Here is a 22,059-nt window from a genome sequence, read left to right as displayed (position 1 = left end):
CCAGGCAGGGCGTAACTCTCCAGGGCAGCGGGGCTCAGGCAACGGGCGTGAAGTGAGGAAATCCTTCCAACTGTTGAATTTCACGCTAAGCTCTACTCTCGACTCCATTCAAAACTGGATGTTAACTCATCAACTGGTCCTGAATCCCTCAAACTGAATTCCTCCTCCTCACTCTCTCTTTCCCCAGTGCAATCCTGGATGGATCAGATTAATCTACTGAACAATAAACCCATCATTGTCGAGAGCGCAAAATCCCTTGGCGTCATACTCGACAAAAAACTCAATCTACTCTCCCACATCGATTCCATTGCAAAGTCTGCTCGATACCAACTGCGCCTTCTTTGGGGGATTCGTCGCTTCTTCCCGGAGCACGACCTTAAAACCCTGGTCCAATCGCTGGTTCTCTCCAGATTGGACTACTGCAATTCTCTTCTTACTGGCCTCCCCAAATCCCACCTGTCCCCCCTGAAGTCTGTTCTCCATTCAGCAGCTCGCTTCATATATGGGGCCAAAAGAAGCGACCACATCACACCCATTTTATTCACCCTCCGTTGGCTTCCCATAGAGGCAAGATCTATCTACAAGACTGCCTGTATCACCTACAAAGCCTTGCACTCATCCTCCCCTCGCTACCTGGCGGATAAACTGAAACTCTCTGGTGGCTCCAGACCATCACGGAATGCAGAAAATGTATTGCTTGAACCTCCCACTTTCAAGAAGGAAAGATCGATGGCCCAATCCTTTTCAGGTGAGAATTTGGAACTCCCTTCCGCCTCAGCTCCGGACCACCACCTCTTCCCAGGCCTTCAAAACTGACCTCAAATCTCTCCTACTTCAAAGACACTTCCAAATTTAATTCATGCCCTATATTTTCTGAAGGAAGTCCTTCCATTATAGGAAATTCTGTTCTCCATGCCTATAGAAGTGCCTTCTCAGTGTGTTTTGTGTTTTGAGTGTCTGACATATATTGCAGTATTATACTTTTACTTGTATTTTGATCGCTTTTGTAACTTGCACACATGTCACTTTCTCCTTTTGTAACGTATCGTATGCTACCGCTTGTATTTTGTTTGCTTTTGATACATGCACTACGGCCACCAACGCCTCATGTAACGTAACGTTTGTTTTAGTGTTCTGAGTGTCGGCCATTTATTGCAAATTCTTTTTCTTTTTACCTCTACGTGTACTTTGTATGCTCTTGTAACCTGCACACGGCACTTTTTCCGTTTGTAACGTATCGTTTGCTACCTCTTGTATTTTGTTTGCCCTTGATACTTGCAAAATTGTCACTATTGCCTCATGTAACGTACCATTTGATTTTGTAACATGCTCACTTGTATTTTTGCTCCGGATGTATCATTACTGCTGCTATTGTGAAGCGCTCTGAGACCTTCGGGTAAAGTCCACGCTATATAAAAACGCATTAAATAAATAAATAAAGACGCGCGTCCTGCAGCGCCTCCTGAGGCTGACTGCATCAGGCAACAAAACGCGGGGTCGCGTAGGCTCCAACACGGAACCCGCGAGCCGATGCCGGCAGACATCGATACAACCCCATAGCGCCCCCGCGAGCACACAGATATGAAGAGTGGCGCGAGGGATGACAAATGAATCACCCCGGTCCTGCAGGTAACCGACACACCAGTCCCTTATGCAAGGGATCAACGAGGCACACAGTATAATAACATAATACAGTAATTTCTGTGGTTAAAAAACAAGGCAATAATACCTCATTATGAAAATGTGATCGTGGGCACTCGGAAGCGGCCTACGATTGCGTCTAATCACACAATACACACAGTTCTAATATGAGAGTAAGGAAACAACACTCATCAGAGGGCTGCGAGCAGCAAAGAAAGAGGCTGGGCAGTGACTAGAGGAGAGACTATATCAGGCTCACGATGCTGTGATTGGTTCATGGACTTGGGGATGTGTTGCCCCCTGTTTGCTTCTTTTTTGACCATCATGTTCCTGAGGGTGTTTGGGAAATGTGGTCTGTTGTTGAATTTTTCAAATGGCTGCTGGAAAAATAAAAGCAAAGATAGGATAGCATAATCTGAAGCCTCCGGTCCTGACAAAGAATTCTAAGTTCATGCAAAAAGCATACTACTTTTAACTGTGTTAGGTGGACTCTGGTCATTGGGAGTGTTTATTTTTAAACTGATGTTACTAAGAGGAAAGTAGATAATATATGCCTGCAAATTGCCTGCTAGTGAGGGGAATGGATATCTAAATCTGCGTGGAAACAGATGCCTACTGGTATTCTCCATTTCTTGGCTATTAACCAGTAATAAGCAGGTATACCCACATCACAAAAGTACCGATAACCTTGGAATTGATCATTCTTTGTGAGAATTCCAATGCGGTGCTCCCGCTAATGTTCTAATTTGGCCATAATTTTTAAAAATATTGTGCCATCCTCCTTACTGACTGCATATTATGGCGTAACAATGTAAAGATACCTTCTTGGCTGATTAATTCCTATTACTAATATAAGACATTGTTGACACAGAAAATAATTTCTTTATTTTTTTTTTTACAGCTGAAAAAAGAGTAACTTTAATTGCAGAACTCAATAAGTTGAAGAGTGAAGGACCTCAGGGGAAAAAAAATCAAAACCGAGCCGGAGCTGCTGCTGCTAACGACTTTGTACCATCTCGTGGGGTTATTTCATTATCCGAAATACGACTTCCTTTGAAAGCAGACTTTGTATGCAGTTCAGCTCAGAGACCAGGTAACGCATGAGAGCTTAAGCAAGCATAATCTCAATTAGATTGTACAAATGGGACTTGTGTAAAATCATTATCACGTGATAACAATTATTAGTGTTTATCCTCTGTAAAGTGGTTGCTCTAATACCCTTATGTCAATTAAACAATCTACTTAGTAAGGAAGGGGCAGCAAGCAAGCCCCACCAAATCGTCAGTACCAGACTTGCATTACTGTATTTGTGCCCCGAAATTCACATTCACTATCTGCATTCTGTCCTCTTGTCTGCCTTCACAACTTGAGATTAGTGAGGTACTTCAATTTGTAGGTGAGGAATAATAGCGGTCTACCACGGGCATGTATATTCCAGATTTCCAGGATGCCAGTATAGAAGAAATACTTGCAAATAATGCAATTGAGAATCATTTACACAATTAATACTTTTCATGAAAATGGGACATGGATCTGTCCTTTGTGGCTCACTGTTTGACAACCTTGTTATAGCATAACTGGACTTTTTGGCATAATGTGCGCAATGGGCACGAACAGGATGTCTCCTGTATAAGTTGCTCTTATCGTGCACACAACTGAGCCTTTAAATTCTGCTGCCACTTACGGGCCGAAACCTATACACATCAAGCAACAAGTTCTCTCTTGTGTAACTAGTTGCCCAGTCAATGTTGAGCTTAATGAGGCTGATATGTAGTGTAAGGGTCCACCAAGTAGCAGCAAAGTCATTTATTCTTTGAGGTGTAGAAAGTCACAAATACATGATTGGCCCTCTGATGTGCTTAATACAATTAAAGAGATGAAAAGGGGCCTTGTTACTGGATGCATGCAATTTCCAAGGCTTCCAGTTCCGGTAGATTGGGGACAGAAAGCATAAAAATGACAATAGAGAAAAAAGTTTGATTCACATTCTTTGCTGAACCTGCAGCATTAGAGCAGCATTTAGGTCTGCAACACATGAGGGCAACAGACTCCAGTCCTCAATCCTAAGCTTTGTCGCTTGAAGAATATAGAGAAGAGGGCATAGCTTTTTCTGGAAATGCTGCTAATAAGGGGTGAGTCTGAGCTACAGAAGTAGTTAATTATGTAGTATTTATGCAGACAGGGGATACTCGTTTATGAAGTTTTCTTTGTGTTGTCTGGATTTAGAACATTGTGATAGGTAAATGGTGATTTGTGTACAGACTTCTGGATAGGTGCGCTTTCTTACAATATAACACTGAATCTTGAGCGCCTAGCCTATAAATAGTACAGCATTAGCTGAATTTTAGTGTGACATGACAGGGGAACCAGGGAGCTACTTTAGTTTATAGGTGATTCAATCAAATTTATTTAGTTGATGATCAGACCGGCAGTGGAAAGGATGGTTTCTTTTAGGCCACAGTAATATCTAGAAGCTGTCCATTTTCCATTGCCACTATTTGTGCGAGGCACAATGAATGTAGCAGAAGTTAAGACCATGTAAGCTTTAATGCTATGCTGGAGGCTGAGATTTGTCTGCTTAAGTGCACTCTGGGGTCAGTGGAACCAAAGGGATTTGGTAGAAAGGGCAATGCAGGAAGAGAAGCTGTTAATGTTTGTGTGATAGCCTTTTTAGATCTGCTTTTGCTGTGTGCCACCATTTAGGATTATGAACTCTATCTTGGTCAGGTTACATTGTCGATAAGCTAGTTTTGTTGGTGTTTTTTCAGGCTTGGAGTCAGCTGGCAGGGGATATTTTGGAAGTTGGGAATCCTTGGCATTTGAGCACTGTATATCTTGTTTAACGACTACAACCTCTAGTCTTCTATGTACCAGTTGTACATTATTGAGCCCAGCAATATACTGAATGTAAATTAAGGCCTAGTGGAGAAAAAGCTGTGATCCTGAAGATTTTATTTGGACAACATGTCTGCTGAGAGAAAGGTGGTGACCAGAGAGGCTGTGATGCCCAAGCATTTGGAAGGTATTTAAAGGAGGAATTGCCTGTTGTCTTTCTCAAAGTCAGCAGAGAGCCCTGGGATAAATAGCTGGCAGGACCTATCTGGCTGCAGTTTCTAGAGTCTCTCTCCTACCTTGATAGTTGTGCCTTTGAAATTGCACCGGACTTGTAAGACTGACGCTGCTGGTGGAGGTAAATGTGCTCCTGAAGGCTTTCAGAAAGACTTCTAGCTGCAGATTCCTTACCTTTTGAATATCAGCGCTCTGGACAAAGGGGTCTGCTTCATGTCCTGTAAAAGATGCCAGATTTGCATACCAAAGGAGGTGGCCTCTATGAATCTCCTCCCTTGGAATGCTAATCCACAGTACATCCTGAGAGCGGGTGTACACACCATCTCCCCGAAAAGGCTTTGTTTCTGGCCTCCTGAGAGCAAAGGACCTGACCTTTGGAGGTCCGAAACATGTCTGTGGTGGCAGGCTTGCAAAAACCAGTCAGCACACCAGTAGCCAGTAGCTGGTAGGCTTTCAGGAGGTACCGCTCAGGTGCCCTTTGTGTGCATGTATTAATAAATCGAACACTGGTATCAGTGTGGGTTTATTAATACAAGATGTTTGATACCAAACATCCCTATTTTTAGTGAGCCATCACGTAGCTGGGGAACTTGTTTTCACCAGTGTCTTTCAAGTACTTGAAATGGCTTTCCTGTTCACTTGTACTGGCTGCAATAGAGCTGACCAACCCAGGGGCATATCTGCTCATGCAGATATGTCCTCACATGTAGCATAGTGCACCCTGCCTTAGAGCTGCAAGGCCTGCTGTAGGGTGACTTGCCTATACTGTATTCAGTGTTTATGGACATGGCACACAGAGATGTGCGCCATGTTGTGTTTTCACTTTTATCTGCACCTAATCAAGCAGCCTGAAGTGATATTCTGTATGTGTTTGGTGAGGTGTCCTTTAGGGTGGCACAATTAGTGCTGCAGCCCTCAAGGAACCACTTTATCCCCCTTACTCTAGGTACAAGGGTTACCTCTTACTAGGGACTGGCAGAGAGTGCTAAAGGTATTGCCAATTGGGTACAATTTCACACTTCGAAGAAAGACATCTGGCACTGGGGACTCATCAAATACTACCCAAAAAGTGTGGGGTGACCATGTCAAAGGGTCACTTTACTACATGTGTCTTATGGCCTCTTAATGGATATTTGAACTTTTTGCTGCCGGCGCACTAAAGGTGCCAAGTTTAACTAGGGATAGAGAAAAAAGTAGCAGAAGCCCTTGAAAAACTTCTCTGGGGCCTTTCCTAAGCAAAAAAAAAAGCAAAACCTACTAACTTTCAAAGGTGGTAGATCGTGACACTACTTCCAGGTATCTGTCTGCATATAAAATTATCGACACCTTCTCTTATGGACAAATGCAACCTCTTCTCTTTCCCCCTTCTTCCCCATGATTTTTTCGAATTGTCTCATTGGTTTTGCTAAAAGAGAGGAATCTTTGTTTCTATTTTATCTTTCGGTGAACACCTTTACAATAGTTGCTCTTGCCAGCGGCCATGCTCACAGCGTTTAAAGACTGACGCACAATCCAGATGGACACGCATGCCATATTTTCACAAGGTTTACATTTGTCTAAGAAAATGTAATTCAGTACCATTGTTAGAAAAGGCACTCCTTGAAAAATAATCTTTAAGTCTGAAATGCATCATGGAGTAACCAGTAGTTTTACGAGAATCATGTAAACTTTGAAATCCAATATTAAACCTGGTTGGCGATATACTCCGAAATGAGCAAAAAAAAAAAAATGTTTAATATTTTGATAAATGTAGTATTGCCTGAACATCAAATATAAAGCATGGAAACTTCGATTAACAACTAGGATAAATGGTAGGAGAGTAAGAATATTGAATCAGATTGAAAAGATCTGTACAAAGTAATTTGTTACAATTCCAGGCTGTCGATAAAGGGACATGTCTTCATTCAGAAGCGTGCAACACATACATGCTACAGGGTATCTGTGAATACACCTTCATGGCCTGGCAAACTGAATTAAAATATGCACTTTAGGGACAGAAAAACGTTTTTTTTTCACTGCATCACAAGGATACCCATAACATTCAAGAACAGTGAAAAAGCATCATCCTCCATCTGAAAGTGTTCAAGCAGTTTCTTCAGGATGGTAAGATGGTCACAGCAACAGCACACAGTGCTCTATTAGTAATCACGCATGGTTAAGACAGTACCATGTTGAATCACAGATATGGTGAGAATGTTGAGTGTGAGTGGTACATAGGCGAGTGTTTTTATATTGATAGTGAACACTAACTGGCATGAAAATACAGTTAGGATGCGAGCGATTTTGCCACCGCACAATATATCTGGCACGCTGACTAAGTGTACAGATACAGGTATGAAAGGCACATGGATGGAGATAGTTGTACACCACCTGGCCTTATGATCACCTGACACATGTAGGTGTTATACATCGTAAACACGAATATGGGAACGACTAAGAAAACCCACAAGTACAAGTTGTTTGTTTGTTTTCTTTTGTTTCTCTTTTTCAGATGGAATACAAAGCATGACTAATTAATTAATCAGTCACTTTTTCAAGGAGCAGCTACTCTGCCTTTGCGTTAATAAACAGGTTAGGGAATCCCTTCCTCTGTTATCCAGGGTGGCCTTCTGTTTGCCCTGAAGAAAGTCCTGGACCTTTACGGCCGCACACGGACTGAAACATGTTGGCACTAGGGTCATAGGACCATAATTATCCTACAAAGACCCTAATTGAGATATTTTAGTATCCCAGACAGACCCGTAAATAAAGGGATACTGGGGATCTGTCTGAGGTTTTTTAATTTTCTAGCCCCCCTGGTCTATAACCTCTTCAAAGAGCTCCCAACATTGTGGTTGAGCCCACCCCGACTTTTATGCGTCGGGGTGACCCGATGATGAAGCATGACACCACTAGGGTGTATGAGGGTACCTAAACCAAAAGGAATAGCTTCCTTGCTCACCTATTGGTGAAGTTAACATTTTCCCACAATAGCTTCGTCATAATATTCCATCAACGTATATTGATGTTGACCGGTTATTGGTCAGTTGGAGTAAATTTATAGTGACAAAGAGTTTGTTTCAGCCACATGTAAGCGTCATCGCAAGTATAATAAGCGACCCACGGGTAGGCCACTGAAAATGACCGATTTGGACTAGTGGATATGTGCAATACATTTTATTTTTATCTGAGCACTGCATGTGGTTTCCTTACCAATATGATGGATGCTCCAAATACCAAAGCAATCCTGGACACAGAATTGGGACAAGGGTAACCCTCCATAAAGTAATTTTAACATCTTACAGCTAATTCTGTTCTCAGTTTTTTCATACCACTGAATGGTGAGCCTTGACTATTCCTATAAAAATAGTGCCAAAGGAAGACAGTCTGCCCAATTTCAAATTGCTCTTGAGGCGCTTTCACTCATTATTTTTATTTACAGATATATTAGACAGGGATGTGCAATTTAATAAAATATCTACTTGTCCATGGGGCAGATTGCTTAATAAATCTACTTGTCCTATTACAAAATCCACTTGTCCCTTTTGTTATATGTAATGCGGTGACAAATTATGGCAGCAATCTCATTATATAAGAGCTCTGATATAGCCTCTCTGATTATGCCAGGGCTCATACCGTAGTAGGGTTTGAATACGAGCCATTCCTTTACATTGCCACGTTTCCGCAGATCTGCATACTGGGGCTGAAGGTAGTGGTATGCAATAGTTCTGTGCAAACCTTCTAACTTGCATGTTTTAAAGGTTTTCACTCTTTTCTAATCTTTTCCCATACCGAGAAAGGTTGGAACTTTACTCTTGACAATGGCAGATGTTAAACTTCTTCCAGGGTTGGGGAAAAAATTTGTTGGAGGGAAAAAGAACTTATAAACACTCAGATTTTCACATGAGCAAATCTAGACATGCATATTTGCTCATGCTAAAATGCAGTTCACAAATATATTCCAGGAGTACTAGTTCTTAGCCTACTCCTGTAAACTCTTGTGAATTCACAAAATTTGGATATCTGCACTTAATGCAAGGACATATACCATGGGTGCACTTTTGAGATTTTCTTTATAATAGGGCCCCTAATTAGGTCCGGCATTAACCATGACCTTTTGTGTAAATTCTGTCTCTATCAACTGGCTTCATGGTGAGTGACATCGTTCTGCTCTTTCACAAGGAGCATATCGGCACACAACATAGTTTTGTTCAGTGCCACGAACTACTGTGGAAATGTGTGCTTTTTGAGACCAAAAACAGTTATTGCTTTTGCTAATGTTTGTTATAATGGTGAGGACCCAGCAGCTCCCACACCAATAAGGTTTTACAGAAACCATGCCAAAACAAGTCACACATTGACAAAACCAAAAGGCTGACCACACATTTAAGACTTGCTGGCTTTGCCAATGCTTGTTTATTTTTATGTTTCCAGTAATCTTATTGAAACTGGTTACACTGATTTTCCATTATGAATCTTCTTTGGGTGATACTAGCATGCATCAACACATTTTACTAAATGATGCTGTAAAGAAATGGTACCTAAAGGTTTACAGTAGTTTAGCTAAATGTTTTATTCCTACTTGCATTTTTTTGTGAACAATTTGTTTGAAAGCAAATACTCCTCAATCTTGCTTTCAAGATTCTGCAAATATTTGCATCCAATAAGAGAATTCTTGGAGCATTATACACAGCATCATATTGCTAAACTTTGAAAACGTGTGTGCACATTTTTATACTGGATACTGGAACCACTGTCAGTAGTGCAGTCCGCGCTTACAACATTTACTTAGAGCGCTTACCCTAATAATAAAGGCTTTGCATTGATGAACCATATATACAGGTTTGAACAGCATTAACACATGGACATAAATATTACCTTAACTGCAGACAGTGCCCTTCTCTGATCCATAACATGTTACTGCAATCTGGCAGCCAAAGGGTTTGTGTTGTAGGGGGTTGGGCCTACTTGTCTCAAGGACAAAATACACATTAAAACTTGTTGCCCTTGACCCCAAACAATATGTCCTGGGCGTCGGGCTACAGGAATGCCCCATCCCTGATTAGATGATTGTGTTTCAAGCTTCCTGCCATCCTCTGCTGTTAAACATGTTGCCACACCAGGAAAGACTATATCTTCACCGCTGCTGCCTAGCTTCAGATTACCAATTTATGTTTGTATATGACTTGAAAAAGAAACCTAGATTTAGCGCAAACTGCTTTGAGGTACTCCTTGAGGAGACCACGTTAAAGCAGGTGTCTTGTGCATCACTTTTTGATGCTGATTAGCTACTGTCAAAGTTGTAGCTATTGCAGCTCAGCTAATTTTTCTCAGCTTCATTGGATTTATTCTCCTTTTCTTTGTCCAGTGGAGTGTCTGTCTGCCATATTGGCTCTTTCTGTATCGCTGAATAGGATAAACCTGTATTTCTTTCCTGCCTTGCCAATGTTACCATCAAATGCATGACATCCTACATATTTTTATGCCTCACCTTCCCTATCATCACATTGCATTGGATTACTGCGTTCTTACAGATCATAGCAACCAAGTATCTAAATCAGGGCTTCATTCATCCATCCCTTTTCCTTTTTTCTGTCCTGTCTAAGCAGCTAGGGTGCAAGTGTCAATTACCAAATTAGGTCTTCAGCAGCCATGCTTAATGCTTTTCTTTTAACTCCACACATTTACTTTGCCTAAAGCATTTAGTAATTCCTGTGCTATCTAACCCACTTTTCCAAATTTACCCCAATCTTTGTACTGGTCTTCTGTAGGGAAAATAAATGTCTCGGAGTATTCAAGCAAGAAAGACACAAGAACAAATGTGTGGGTTTGCGTGACAGTGAGTGGGGTAGAGAAAACCAGGCTAGTACCCTAGCACTAAATGTACACCACTTAGAAAAAGAGTCTCTGACTGGTCTGAATGTGTGGCATGAGTGTGAATGTGTGAATTTCACAACTATACAATACACAAGTTATGCACTAGAGTCCATACAAATTGTAGAAGTATCATAAAACTGGGATCTAAGACCTGCCCTGATAAAAGCCACATGGGCATTTGTTGTAGCTGAAACATGTAGATCTGCAGATGTGCTGGAGTAATTAACTCTCTAGAAGAATTGTAATTTGTTTGTAAACCCTCCTCTTAATAAAACAACAAATAGAGGCCTCCCCTAAACAATTTTAATCCTAGATCTCTCCTCCCTAGAAGTGCCCCCTTGATGATCAAGGTAGTGCATTCTCAGATACAGAGGTATCAGGAGAGGACTCCATAATGAAATATGCCACTAACCATATTAGTGGGTGAGAGTCTTTTTAAAAAAAAAAAAAAAACTATAATGATGTGTCTCTGGGTTAGAATCCAGAGGCATTCTGAATCAAGAGTGGATTATCTCAGCGGCCACCCCACCCCCACTTAATTCTGATATCTGTGCCTTTGCCCAGGAGCGTCCTGCTTTGCTCCAGCAACTATTTGGGTGGTAATCTGACCAGAGCCATTGAGCTTTTGATGATGTTTTGAACACATTTTCTTCACAATATGACAATTTTTATATTTGTATACAAGAGGCCAGTGGTCTGAATACTTCTGCTGAAATAGGTCATGTGTCTCCCCTGGTCCTTTTATGGAAGAGTCTAGCTGTCCATCTGATAATCATGGTGAAAGTAGCAAAGCATTGGATCTACAGGACTTAGTCTTGTGCTCAGGTTTGATAACGCCAACTGTTTGCTAAGACTGTACTCCCCAACACATGGGGGCTCAGTTGCTGAGATCTTACCAGCAGTCCAAGAGTAATCTTGTGCCAATTTGGCGCAGACCATTCAAGATGGACAAGATCCAACCAAGTCCCTAATAATTGGGTTGACAAGGAAGCGGCAACTCGGTAGACCGGACTTTGCAGTCTGCAGGGGAGTAGCTTCTTTACTCCAAGGGAGATTGCTTGCAATTTGCCAAGTGCTGGAAGCCCATTGCGGGTTCTTGGCAGGAGTTTAGCTGCATCACGAGTCTGAGTCGTGATTGTTGAGACATAGTGCGGCAGGCAAAGTTGTGGTGCCAAAGGTCCACAGCAGTCTTTAGTACTCACTTTTTCTTGCTGCTCACGGTATCCTTCTTTTCTTGATCTGCTGAATCTGAGTTCTTGGTGTCATGGGTGCCACCTCAATACTCCATTTATGGGCGTTGCAGGGAGTGACGGATAGTAGTCAATAGGCTACTTACCTTTAGGGTATCTACAGCCTATATAGGACCACTTCCTGTGGGAAGTCGGCATAACCCTGACCCAGTAAGTCTAATTACACCAAAACAAAGATAGTGGAACTCTAAAAGTAGTGTTCACTTCAGGTAGCCCACCCTAGCGGTGGTACAAGCCTGAGAGGGGGACAATCCTCCAGACTATCTAATCTTCCCCCTGTTCTGGTGCCAAATTGGCCCGGGGCAATGGGGTGCATTCCCCTGTCTGGGGAAGCCTTGGGTTTTTGAAGCCTCCTGCCATGGTATGCTAATCACTTAGCCATTCTGCTTGGAGGAGGTGACATCACCTCTGGCTGGATAATGGCACTGTTTCTGCCCTAAGAGTGTGGGCTCTCACCTGCAGGTGGTCAGAAACCTGTCTGTGGTGGCAGGCAGGTCTATGCCAGCCAGCACACTAGTAGTCGGTAGGTTTTCAGGGGGCACCTTTGAGGTGCCCTCTGGGTGCCTGTATTAATAAATTCATCACTGGAATTAACGTGAGATGTTTGATACCAAACACCTTTAATTTCAGTGAAGCCATTATGTAGCTGAGGAACTCATATTTACCAGTGTCCAGCTCATGGACTCAGAAATGGCTTCCTTGTTCACTTTTAACATCTAAGAATTGACTTGGACATGTACATATCGCCAAAACTTTTACAATGAAGTGCACTAAGCCTACCCCACCGACCTCGAACTACCGCCCCATCTCGCTGCTCCCGTTTCCTGCAAAAGTCATCGAGAAGACCGTCAACAAGCAGCTGGCCGCCTTCCTCGAGACGAACGGATCCCTCGACCTCTCGCAGTCTGGCTTCCGGGCCAACCACAGCACCGAGACCGCCCTGATCGCAGCCACCGATGACATCCGAGCTCTGCTTGACAACGGAGAAACAGCGGCCCTCATCCTCCTAGACCTCTCCGCGGCCTTCGACACTGTCTGCCACCGTACACTAGTGCAGCGACTCAGCAACGTCGGAATCCAGGAGAAGGCACTGGAGTGGATCATCTCCTTCCTCGCCGGAAGGACACAGAGTCCGCCTCCCCCCGTTCAGATCTGAAGCCACCGAAGTCATCTGCGGCGTTCCTCAAGGCTCCTCGCTCAGTCCAACCCTCTTCAACGTGTACATGAGCCCCCTCGCAGACATCGCACGCCAGCACAACCTCAACATCATCTCCTATGCCGACGACACCCAGCTGATTCTCTCCCTCACCAACGACCCCGCCACCGCCAGAGCCAACCTCCACGAAGGGATGTAAGAGGTAGCCGAATGGATGAAGAACAGCCGCCTGAAACTGAACTCGGACAAGACTGAAGTCCTCATCCTGCGTTCCTCACCCTCCGCCTGGGACGACTCCTGGTGGCCCCCCGCCCTAGGCAGCGCACCCAAACCAACAGACCACGCACGCAACCTGGGCTTCATCCTGGACTCCACCCTCTCCATGACCAGACAAGTCAACGCCGTCTCCTCGTCGTGCTTCAACATCCTGCGCATGCTACGAAAGATCTTCCGGTGGATCCCCACCGAGACCAGGAAGACTATCACCCAGGCCCTCGTCACCAGCCGTCTGGACTACGGCAACTCCCTCTACGCCGGAACCACCGCCAAACTCCAGAAAAGACTTCAGCGGATCCAGAACGCCTCAGCACGACTCATCCTGGACATCCCCCGTCGCAGCCACATCTCCGGACACCTGAGAGACATGCACTGGCTCCCGGTCACCAAGAGAATCACCTTCCGCCTCCTCACCCACGCACACAAAGCCCTACACAACCAAGGCCTAGGATACCTCAACAGCCGCCTCAACTTCTACGCTCCCAAACGCCAGCTTCGATCGACCGGCCACGCCCTCGCCACCGTCCCCCGCATCCGAAGAGCCACCACAGGGGGACGGTCCTTCTCCTTCCTTGCCGCCAGGACGTGGAACTCCCTCCCGACCCACCTCCGCCTGACCCAGGACCACATCGCCTTCAGGAAGCAACTCAAGACCTGGCTGTTCGAGCAGTAGCGGACCCCCCTCCCCTAGCGCCTTGAGACCCTCTGGGTGAGTAGTGCGCTATATAAATGCTTGATTGATTGATTCTACCAAGTGCCATGATATTTTTATTGGTAACAGGTTGGAATTTGCCAAGTCCTTCTCTTATTTGGGTATTGTGTTTGAAAATAGGGGTTTGTGGGCTCCAGCTATAAATTCCAGAAAATTGCTCTTTGCTAAAGCTGTGGGAGCCCTTTTAAATTTTGCTAGGAAGCTAGGCAAGCGGCCCATTAAAGATCTACTGACAATTTACACGGCCAAATGCATTTCAACTGCACTGTATGGAGCTGGCATTTGGGGCAATGCTAGTGTAGGGTCCATTCAGAAATTCGAGAACCGTTTTTAAAAATGTCTTTTAGCTGTCCCAGACAGCACCGCTACGTATGTTTGTTGCGCCGAACTGGGACTACCATATGTGTCCAACTTAATAAAAATACAGCCAATACTATTGTGGCATAAAGTCTGGAAGCTTAAATTTTCCTCGAACGTTATGAAATCAACGCTCCGTGCTAATCAATTGATTCAGACCGAACCAGGGTTACAACCTTACTTGTCTTTTAGTTTGAGTATATATGCTAGGATGCTTTTGATGCGTTTACGTCTAGGCAATTGTCATAACATGATTTCATTCCCCCAAATTAATGATTGGTCACGTCTTTTGTGCCCGTGCAATGACATCTCCCCACAGTCGACAATACATGACATCTTTTTCTGTAAGATTTACATCATAATCAGGAAGAGAGGAATCATACCCATTTTAAAATCACAAGGTTTGAGACCGTGTCGACCTGCATTCATTAAACTGCAATATTTGGATGATGAAATCAGTACTGGCCATATAGCTATATTTTTAAAAGGGGTGGTTAGATCTAGAAACTCGATGTAATCAGCATCCAGCATAACTGATTCTCGATTTTATTCCCTTTAGGGATGTTTAAAGAAATCTGTATTGTATTTCTAATGTTCTTACATGAATTGATGCATAATGCTTTTAAGTCTTTGTTTTTGTGATGTGCTTTTATGATTTGTTTTTAAATCAAATAAAGCGTATTTTGATTTGATTTGACTTGGGCATCACAGGGGAATATCTGATTTTTTTTTTTTTTGTTTGAGCTTTATACTGTGCAAATTCGACCTGAAGGTATCGAAGCACTGTACATGAGCACCAGTTGCTTTAGAGACGGACACATTCATTTTGTTAGGCACGGGGAGATTAAGTAATTTGCCCAGAATCACAGGATGTCCCTGCTGAGACTCTATTAGAGTTCCTCAGCTTCGAGGTTGTTCGCAATAACCGCTGGGTCACATCCATGACCACACATGTAGTATAGGGCACTCTACCACAGGGCTCTAAGGCCTACAATTGGGGTAACTTATCTATACTGCATACATTGTCTATAGGCATGGCACACAGGGGATGACATGTTGTCTTCACTTTTCTCTTCACCATGGCACGCAGCCTGCAATGGCAGTTTGCATGTTGGTACTGAGAGGTCTCATAGGTTGGCACAATACATGCTGCAGCCCTTAGAGACCCTCTTTAGTACTAAATGCCCTAGGTACCATGGGTAACATTTACTAGGGACTTACAGGAGTGCTAAAAGTATTGCTATTTGGTGAACAATTGTACAGTGTTTTGGGAAAGATAACTGGCACTGGCGACCTGGTTAGCATGTACCTAGAACACTTTCCATCAAAATGGCATCCGATACCAGGCAAAAAGTAGGCACTCTGCTACAGGGCCCTCCATTTGTGCCTCTGCAGACAATTGCTCCAACATGGCAGATATCCATCACAGTGGTGATCTTGAGGGACGCTTCATCAGATTTGATGTAGTGGAGTGTAGCGAAGAAACAAATTCAAGGAATGTCCATTCTAAACTCCCCCTAGCAGCAGTGAATATGGTGGTAATGGATGCTGCCACCTTAAGGTGGGAGGTACATCTGGAAAAACTAGCGTTCAGAAGAGTAGATATTGTACACCATTCTGATTGAGTGGAGAGCGATACAGCCAGCACTCAAGACCTTCTTGCCATCACTTTGAAGTTAATCCATCCAGATGTTGACTGACAAAACAACTGCAATGTTGTAAGTCAACGAGCAGATTAGAGTTGGGTCTCCCCTTCTCTACTGAAACTCAATGTGACACTTGGGTGCTAAAACAGCAGATCTTGCAGGTTTTCTGAATAGCAGGGCCGACAGCCTTAGTTGGCGATAACATGCTGACCACTAGTGGCGTCTTCACCCAGAGGTGGTCACTTACATCTTTGCACTTTTGAGGCACACGTTTTGGATCCTACTCCCAGCAATGCCCATTTGTCTTCAGTTCTGTGCCCTCTAGTATCTGCTGCTGAAGGATTGCGTTTCAGTTGAGATTGAGCTTTCCACTTCACTTTCAACTGGGGTAGGTGCTTCTCCCAAATCTCCAGAGCCTCCTCCTTCATGCCTGGAGATTGAGCAGGGGCATCTGACTGCCTTTTCTCTGCATTCTGAAGTGGTGGATGTTATTTTAAGTGTTTGTAAACACTCAACAATAACGGTGTAGTCTGGGAGATGCAGTAGGTTTAATCAAATGGTGTTCAGACAATTCAGTAGATCCTCTTCTGCCTCAGACATCTTGTGCGTTGCCCTGTCATTAGCTCAACCGGTATGTACAGTGGGTATAGTGAATGGTTGCTTATCTGCCTTGTTGGCCTTTTTAGGTCTTCGAGATCAATCATCTCTGTTCAAGTCCCCCACAGTTTTGAGGTTTCCGATGGGCCTCACTAACATGCCTCCACCCCTTCATTCCCCCCACCTTTTCATAGTAGTTCAGTGAGATCATAATCTCCTACTCTCATTTTTCATGTGTTCTGCTTTCGAACCCTTACGCAGTTGCAAGTGCTAGACGGGCCACTAAGTTACAGGCACTGAGCATCAACCCTCCATTAACTTCCTCCTTTTTCTGACCAGTTGGTTTCCAGAACCAGACCTGCTTCGTGCCCAAAGTGGTCACAGCCTTCCATTTAGGGAAGTCCATTACCCTGCCTATTTGCTTTTCCTTCCACATCCACTAAAGCGGAGGAAAGGTTTAATAGTCTGGGTCCCAAGTGGGTGTTTTTATCTTGACCATACAGAAAGCGTTGAATTTGATGGCCGGATTTTTAAAGGCAATGCTGGCAAGATGGGGGAATAAATCCGGCCAGAAGATGACGTTGTCAAGATCGTTTCTATTGTGCATCAAAATGTGTTATGCCTTGACTCCGTAGGAACCTCCAAAGCAAAGTATTCCACCAGGTCATAGTACTAAACTTAAGCTCTAGCAAGGAGAGTCCTACTGGCAGTAATCCGCAAAACTGAAATATACCCCAAGACCTTCTCAAAACATTACTGTTTGTTTGGAAGTGCGGCTGGAAGGACTCTTCTCACGCTCGGACCCCTCTTGTGTTTTTTAGTTCAATCGGTCTTTCTAACCCACCACTTGGTTGGGTACTGCGTGAGAGATCTATTCAAACGGTGAGGTGTCTGCTGGTAGAAGTGTCCAAGAGAAGGAAGTTACTTGCTTTTGGTAATGATCTTTCTAGTGGCTACTCAGTCTACCTGCAGATTCCTCATCGACCTTTCCGATCTCCCGGTTTTGAAGGCTGGTTTTGTTAGTCTAATTAATAAGCTTCTAAATCTGGATTTTGCACTCCATGTCAATCTTGTAGTCGTTCTCATCCTGTCTGACTCAAAGGGCATAAAAAAAAATGTATGGGAAGCTGATGTCATTGCGACTGTAAGGGCACTTTAGTGCTCCAGTGACCTCATGGTGGCGTCGCTTCCCACATGGAGATGGAGTCAGAGCCCCCTACTGGTATTGAGATCTAGTGAAAAGTTTCCAGAACCAATCGGATGCCTGGGATATTCAAAAAGTGAGGAATCTGCAGATAGATTAAATATACATGTGCAAGATTGTTAAAAATTAAACTTTTTCTTTCAATATGCATGTATTGCCATTAAATTAGTCCTTGAAAATGTTGCCTGTCCAATCGGTACTTCATTTAATGGAACATACAGGGTTTGATTATTCTGCAATTTCCATTTTTCAATAGATTCTGCAAATTACTACTTTCTAATTGTGATCCGGTCAGGAGCAGAGAATATGGTAGCAACACCTCTTGCCAGTACCTTGACTTCTGTGAAAGGAGATGCACTTACATTCTCTACAACCTTTAACCTGTGAGTAGAAAATTTGAGTTTGAAGATTTTTCCTGTGGTAACAAGTATAACTAACGCAACTGTTTTACTAGTATCAGCTATTGTTTAAGCAATGAAATGAAGCATCGAGTAGCACAGAAATATTAGTTGTGTTGAGAAATTCTCCCCAGATCAATGCATCAGTAATTTTTTGTGTTCATCCGTGAGGGTTGGCGCTAGTCTCACTCTAGGCTACCTGATTTACGAGTGGTTTTCATGAAGGTAGGGGCCAGCCTGGTGATCAGTCCTGACCACATGCTTTGTGGTGCTGTTGTGGCGGGTGTATATTCCGTCTAACTTAGTGCCTCGTGTCAGGATTTTTTTACGGCATGGTACAATGAGAATTCCGGCCACACTGCCTATTTGAATTATAAGAGATCAGGAATTTCCAGTGGAACACCCACCAGTACTCAGCGTGGACCTGCCTCATACCTGTCGTCCTATTGACTACATCTTGTGTATTAACACACATTTGTTCACTAGCCAAAACCTTTTGCTCCAAGGCGAAGTCTAGGTGCTTAAAATAGCGTACTTATTATTTCTTTTTAAAAATCTTTGCTTGTAAAATCTGTTCAAAAATGTCTGTTATACATTTAGACACGATGACCAGTCAAACCTGCTACAAATTTTTTTCCCACTTTCCAGTATAATTTGTTTGTCTGTTTCAGGGAAGATGTGACCAGTGACTTTGAGATCAACATTGAAGTCTACAGTTTGGTATGTATACTTCTAAACGGCCATTCCGGAAAACCTTAACTATCGATGCTTATTGAATGTTCTATCAGTTTATTTTCTAAGTGTAATAAATGCACGCTAATTTTGAAGTGTGTGCCATGCCACACTGCACATTTGTAGAGCTGTGTTCCTGGGTTTGACCATTTTACCATTTGCTGTATCCTGGTATATTCTGTTTATTTAAATATGTTTAGGAATTTTTATCTCACATGGTCGTGTTTTCAATTTTAATACTTCATTTATACAATGATGAAGGGAGGCTTCTGCATTTCGGCAACACACTTCATTGGAGGTGGGGTGGGGTGGGGTGAGAGGGGTGGGGTGGGGCACATGTTAGCCAAAGCACAATTGTGTTCTGAAATGTGGATCTTAGGTTTGCGTTGATGGTTTCCCACGTAGAGATTCACAAGGGCATTTTAGAGAATAGGTGCAATTCTTACGGTCACTTTCCTCGATGTCGAAGTTTGACTTTTGTTTCTTCTGTATAGAAGAGCACTATTTCCTGGAATTCCATATTGAAGTGAACACAATTGTTGCAAGGAAAAATTCCCACTAGTAATTTTTAAATGTGAGAATTCTGTTTATTCTTAGTAATGGTTTTTGGTATTAGAATATAGGATCGCAAAAAGGTTGGTCTTGGTATAAGCCACCAATGTCCTTTTTTCAACCTATAACCTTTCTCACGTTATTAATGATCCCTTAATTAGCCATTTTCCTGGTATAAATTTTACAAAAGTAAAACCGGACTTATTTCTTGGTATGTACTTCAATCTTTTTTGTCTTGTTTTTGGGTGCACACTTTCAATGTGTTCTGATACAATTTCTTGTAGATAAACCTTTCTGAAATCTAATGTATTCAGTTTCAACTTCTTTGAACCTATGTTGGTCAGTAGTAATCCTCTTTAAGCGCGTGAAATGTGAACTCTGGCAATGTAACATTGTTCATATCAGGTGGTTTTCTAAAAACCTTCATGGTAATGATTCAGTCTTCCAGTTAGATTGGTATATCCGTGAATGCAATCTGTGTACGGTTGATATTGTGACTGAGTTAAATGTTAGAAATCTGTGTTCAGTTCAAGAATGTTATTCATCAGCGATTCGTGTATGCCATTCAAAAACTCAATGTTTAGCCTGGATTTTCTTCCTAGGGAGAGGTATATAATTCTTACTACACCAATTTTCTGATCATCACCTAAATACCTTACATTCCCTTTCCCATGGCAGATGTTCGTCATGGTCAAAGTTCTTGCATAAGACAAACAATTACACAAATCTAAGCATAAATGTGCCCCTCGCCACAATTCACTATTTACAGAGTAGGCGCTAGGGTTTTTTATAGTATCTCCGATTCACAAATTACAGAGGACCCAATTCAGGGGGCTGGGGCACACTTGCTTTTCACTACCATTGGCGACATCGCAGCAAGTTGACACTCTTTTCCAGTTCCTTTATTATCGTTGGTGCTGGAGGAGGATGCACACCAGTGGTCTCCAACTCCAAGCCAAACTAGTTTTCACGTAGGCTGAGGCCACCCTCTAAGCCGACCAGAGCACAGTCCATCAGCAATCCTTCTGATTCCGACACACTACCTTTAGAGCACAGCTGCACACATACACTGCATCAAATTTGTATGACCTACTCTGGTCAAAGCCCGAATTAGTGATGATGGGGAGGAATTTGTTCCCCAATATGATGAAGATAATAGGTATGAGAAATTACTGGATGCCAGCGGATTAGACCCCGCACCAAGCACTGGTTTAGTCTCTTCCCTTGGTACTGCCACTGAGGAGAGTGCATTTTTGCTGTAGTGATTTGAAGTGCTGCAGAGGTCCTTGACCTGAAACTCCCAAGTATAGAGGTTAAAACCAACATTGTTCCAGAAATCCTCCAGCCTGGCCAGACTCCTACCGAATTTGGGCAAAGCCATTTTCTGGTCAACAAGCAGGTCACTTTTCACCACAGACCAGATCCATGTAACCCAGAATTGCTTGCAAAGCATCCAACCCCACTATGTGGCTAAGGCGTCCACTAGTAAAGTTACCCGTAATGCCTTCCCACAACTCCACCTGACCACAAATCCAAACATGAAAACCTTTGGCATGCGCAAGTTTTCTTTTGCCAGCATTGTCTTGCGTTCAGTAAATGCTAGCTGTCTACTTCACCTGTGTACTATGCGTCATTGTCAGGCAGAGCTTACCGCCTGTCCCAGACAACCTACAAGCATCTTTCACCCAAACCATTCAGAAGGGCTAAGATGCAGTGACATTTGCTATGTGGTCTGGCCTGGACACATCTGATTGTTTGGGTCGGCAATTGGCAAGGATGTGGGAGCTTTGATTCCTTGTTTGGATGAGGTCTACGGGTTTCACGAGGGATGTCCAAACATTAATGGGTATGCCTTTTAGTTGTTCTCTCCTCTGTGGTGAGAAGGCAAATTCGGTCCAAGGTTTATTTAAAGATTCATGCTACAGTTTACTCCTTGGGGTCTCTACCCCCTGCCAGGCAGTTTCCTCAGCAATTTCACCCATTCCGGGAATATGCCCAGGGGCTTGGCATACTGTCAGCAACAGATACTGTCGCCAGCACAGCAAACGTCCGCCCTTTCAAGGGTGAGGCCATGTCTCCCAGAGACTATGCTCCAGACTTTAGGGAAAACTTAAAGTTCACTCCCCTGCACATCCAGGAACCACAACTTTTGTGGGCTTCTTAGGAACAGAGAAAGGCAGTGCAGGAAAAAGCAGTCTGTAGGTAGATAGCAGCATAGAAAGTTGCTGCACATTCGATAAGAACCCCCAGAAGGTTTACAAGCTCATTCCTCTTAAGCCAAGGTTGCTACTAATGTGCAGAGTTCCTGTGCTTTGTATTTATCAGTGCTTCGTTCATGAACCACTAGTGCCTTGACATTCAAGTCTGCTGGGAATGGCATTTCAGCTGATCGGTCCTGCAGGACTCACTGCTTTGGTATCTGTTAGTGAGGAATCTGTGGTTAGCAGTATCCATCAGAAAAATACGTTAGTTACATTGGATAACACTGTTTCTGGTGGATACTCTAACCGCAGGGCTCTCACCACTCTCCCTCTATCTTCTGTGCAGTGTGCTTTTTTCCATCTAAAAAGTGTGCTTTTTTCCATCTAAAAAGGTCTATCTAGAGATTTGCAC

The 22,059-nt window shown here is 43.3% G+C and overlaps 1 protein-coding gene across 2 annotated transcripts in view; it reads left to right on the top strand.

Annotated features, from left to right (window-relative positions):
- ANLN (anillin, actin binding protein) overlaps positions 1-22,059 on the top strand; it is a 279,002-nt gene that overhangs the window by 173,760 nt on the left and 83,183 nt on the right. For both annotated transcript variants that reach the window (XM_085607473.1, XM_085607472.1), the window contains exons 14-16: positions 2,543-2,734; positions 18,021-18,147; positions 18,834-18,882. In XM_085607473.1, coding sequence (XP_085463599.1) covers positions 2,543-2,734; positions 18,021-18,147; positions 18,834-18,882 — 368 coding nt within the window. The remainder of the gene's footprint in view (positions 1-2,542; positions 2,735-18,020; positions 18,148-18,833; positions 18,883-22,059) is intronic.

This window comes from Triturus cristatus, chromosome 5_2 (genome assembly GCF_964204655.1).
Source record: "Triturus cristatus chromosome 5_2, aTriCri1.1, whole genome shotgun sequence".
Taxonomy (NCBI): Eukaryota; Metazoa; Chordata; class Amphibia; order Caudata; family Salamandridae; genus Triturus; species Triturus cristatus.
Note: the sequence above shows the minus strand (reverse complement) of the source record. Positions and strands in the feature narration are given on the sequence as shown.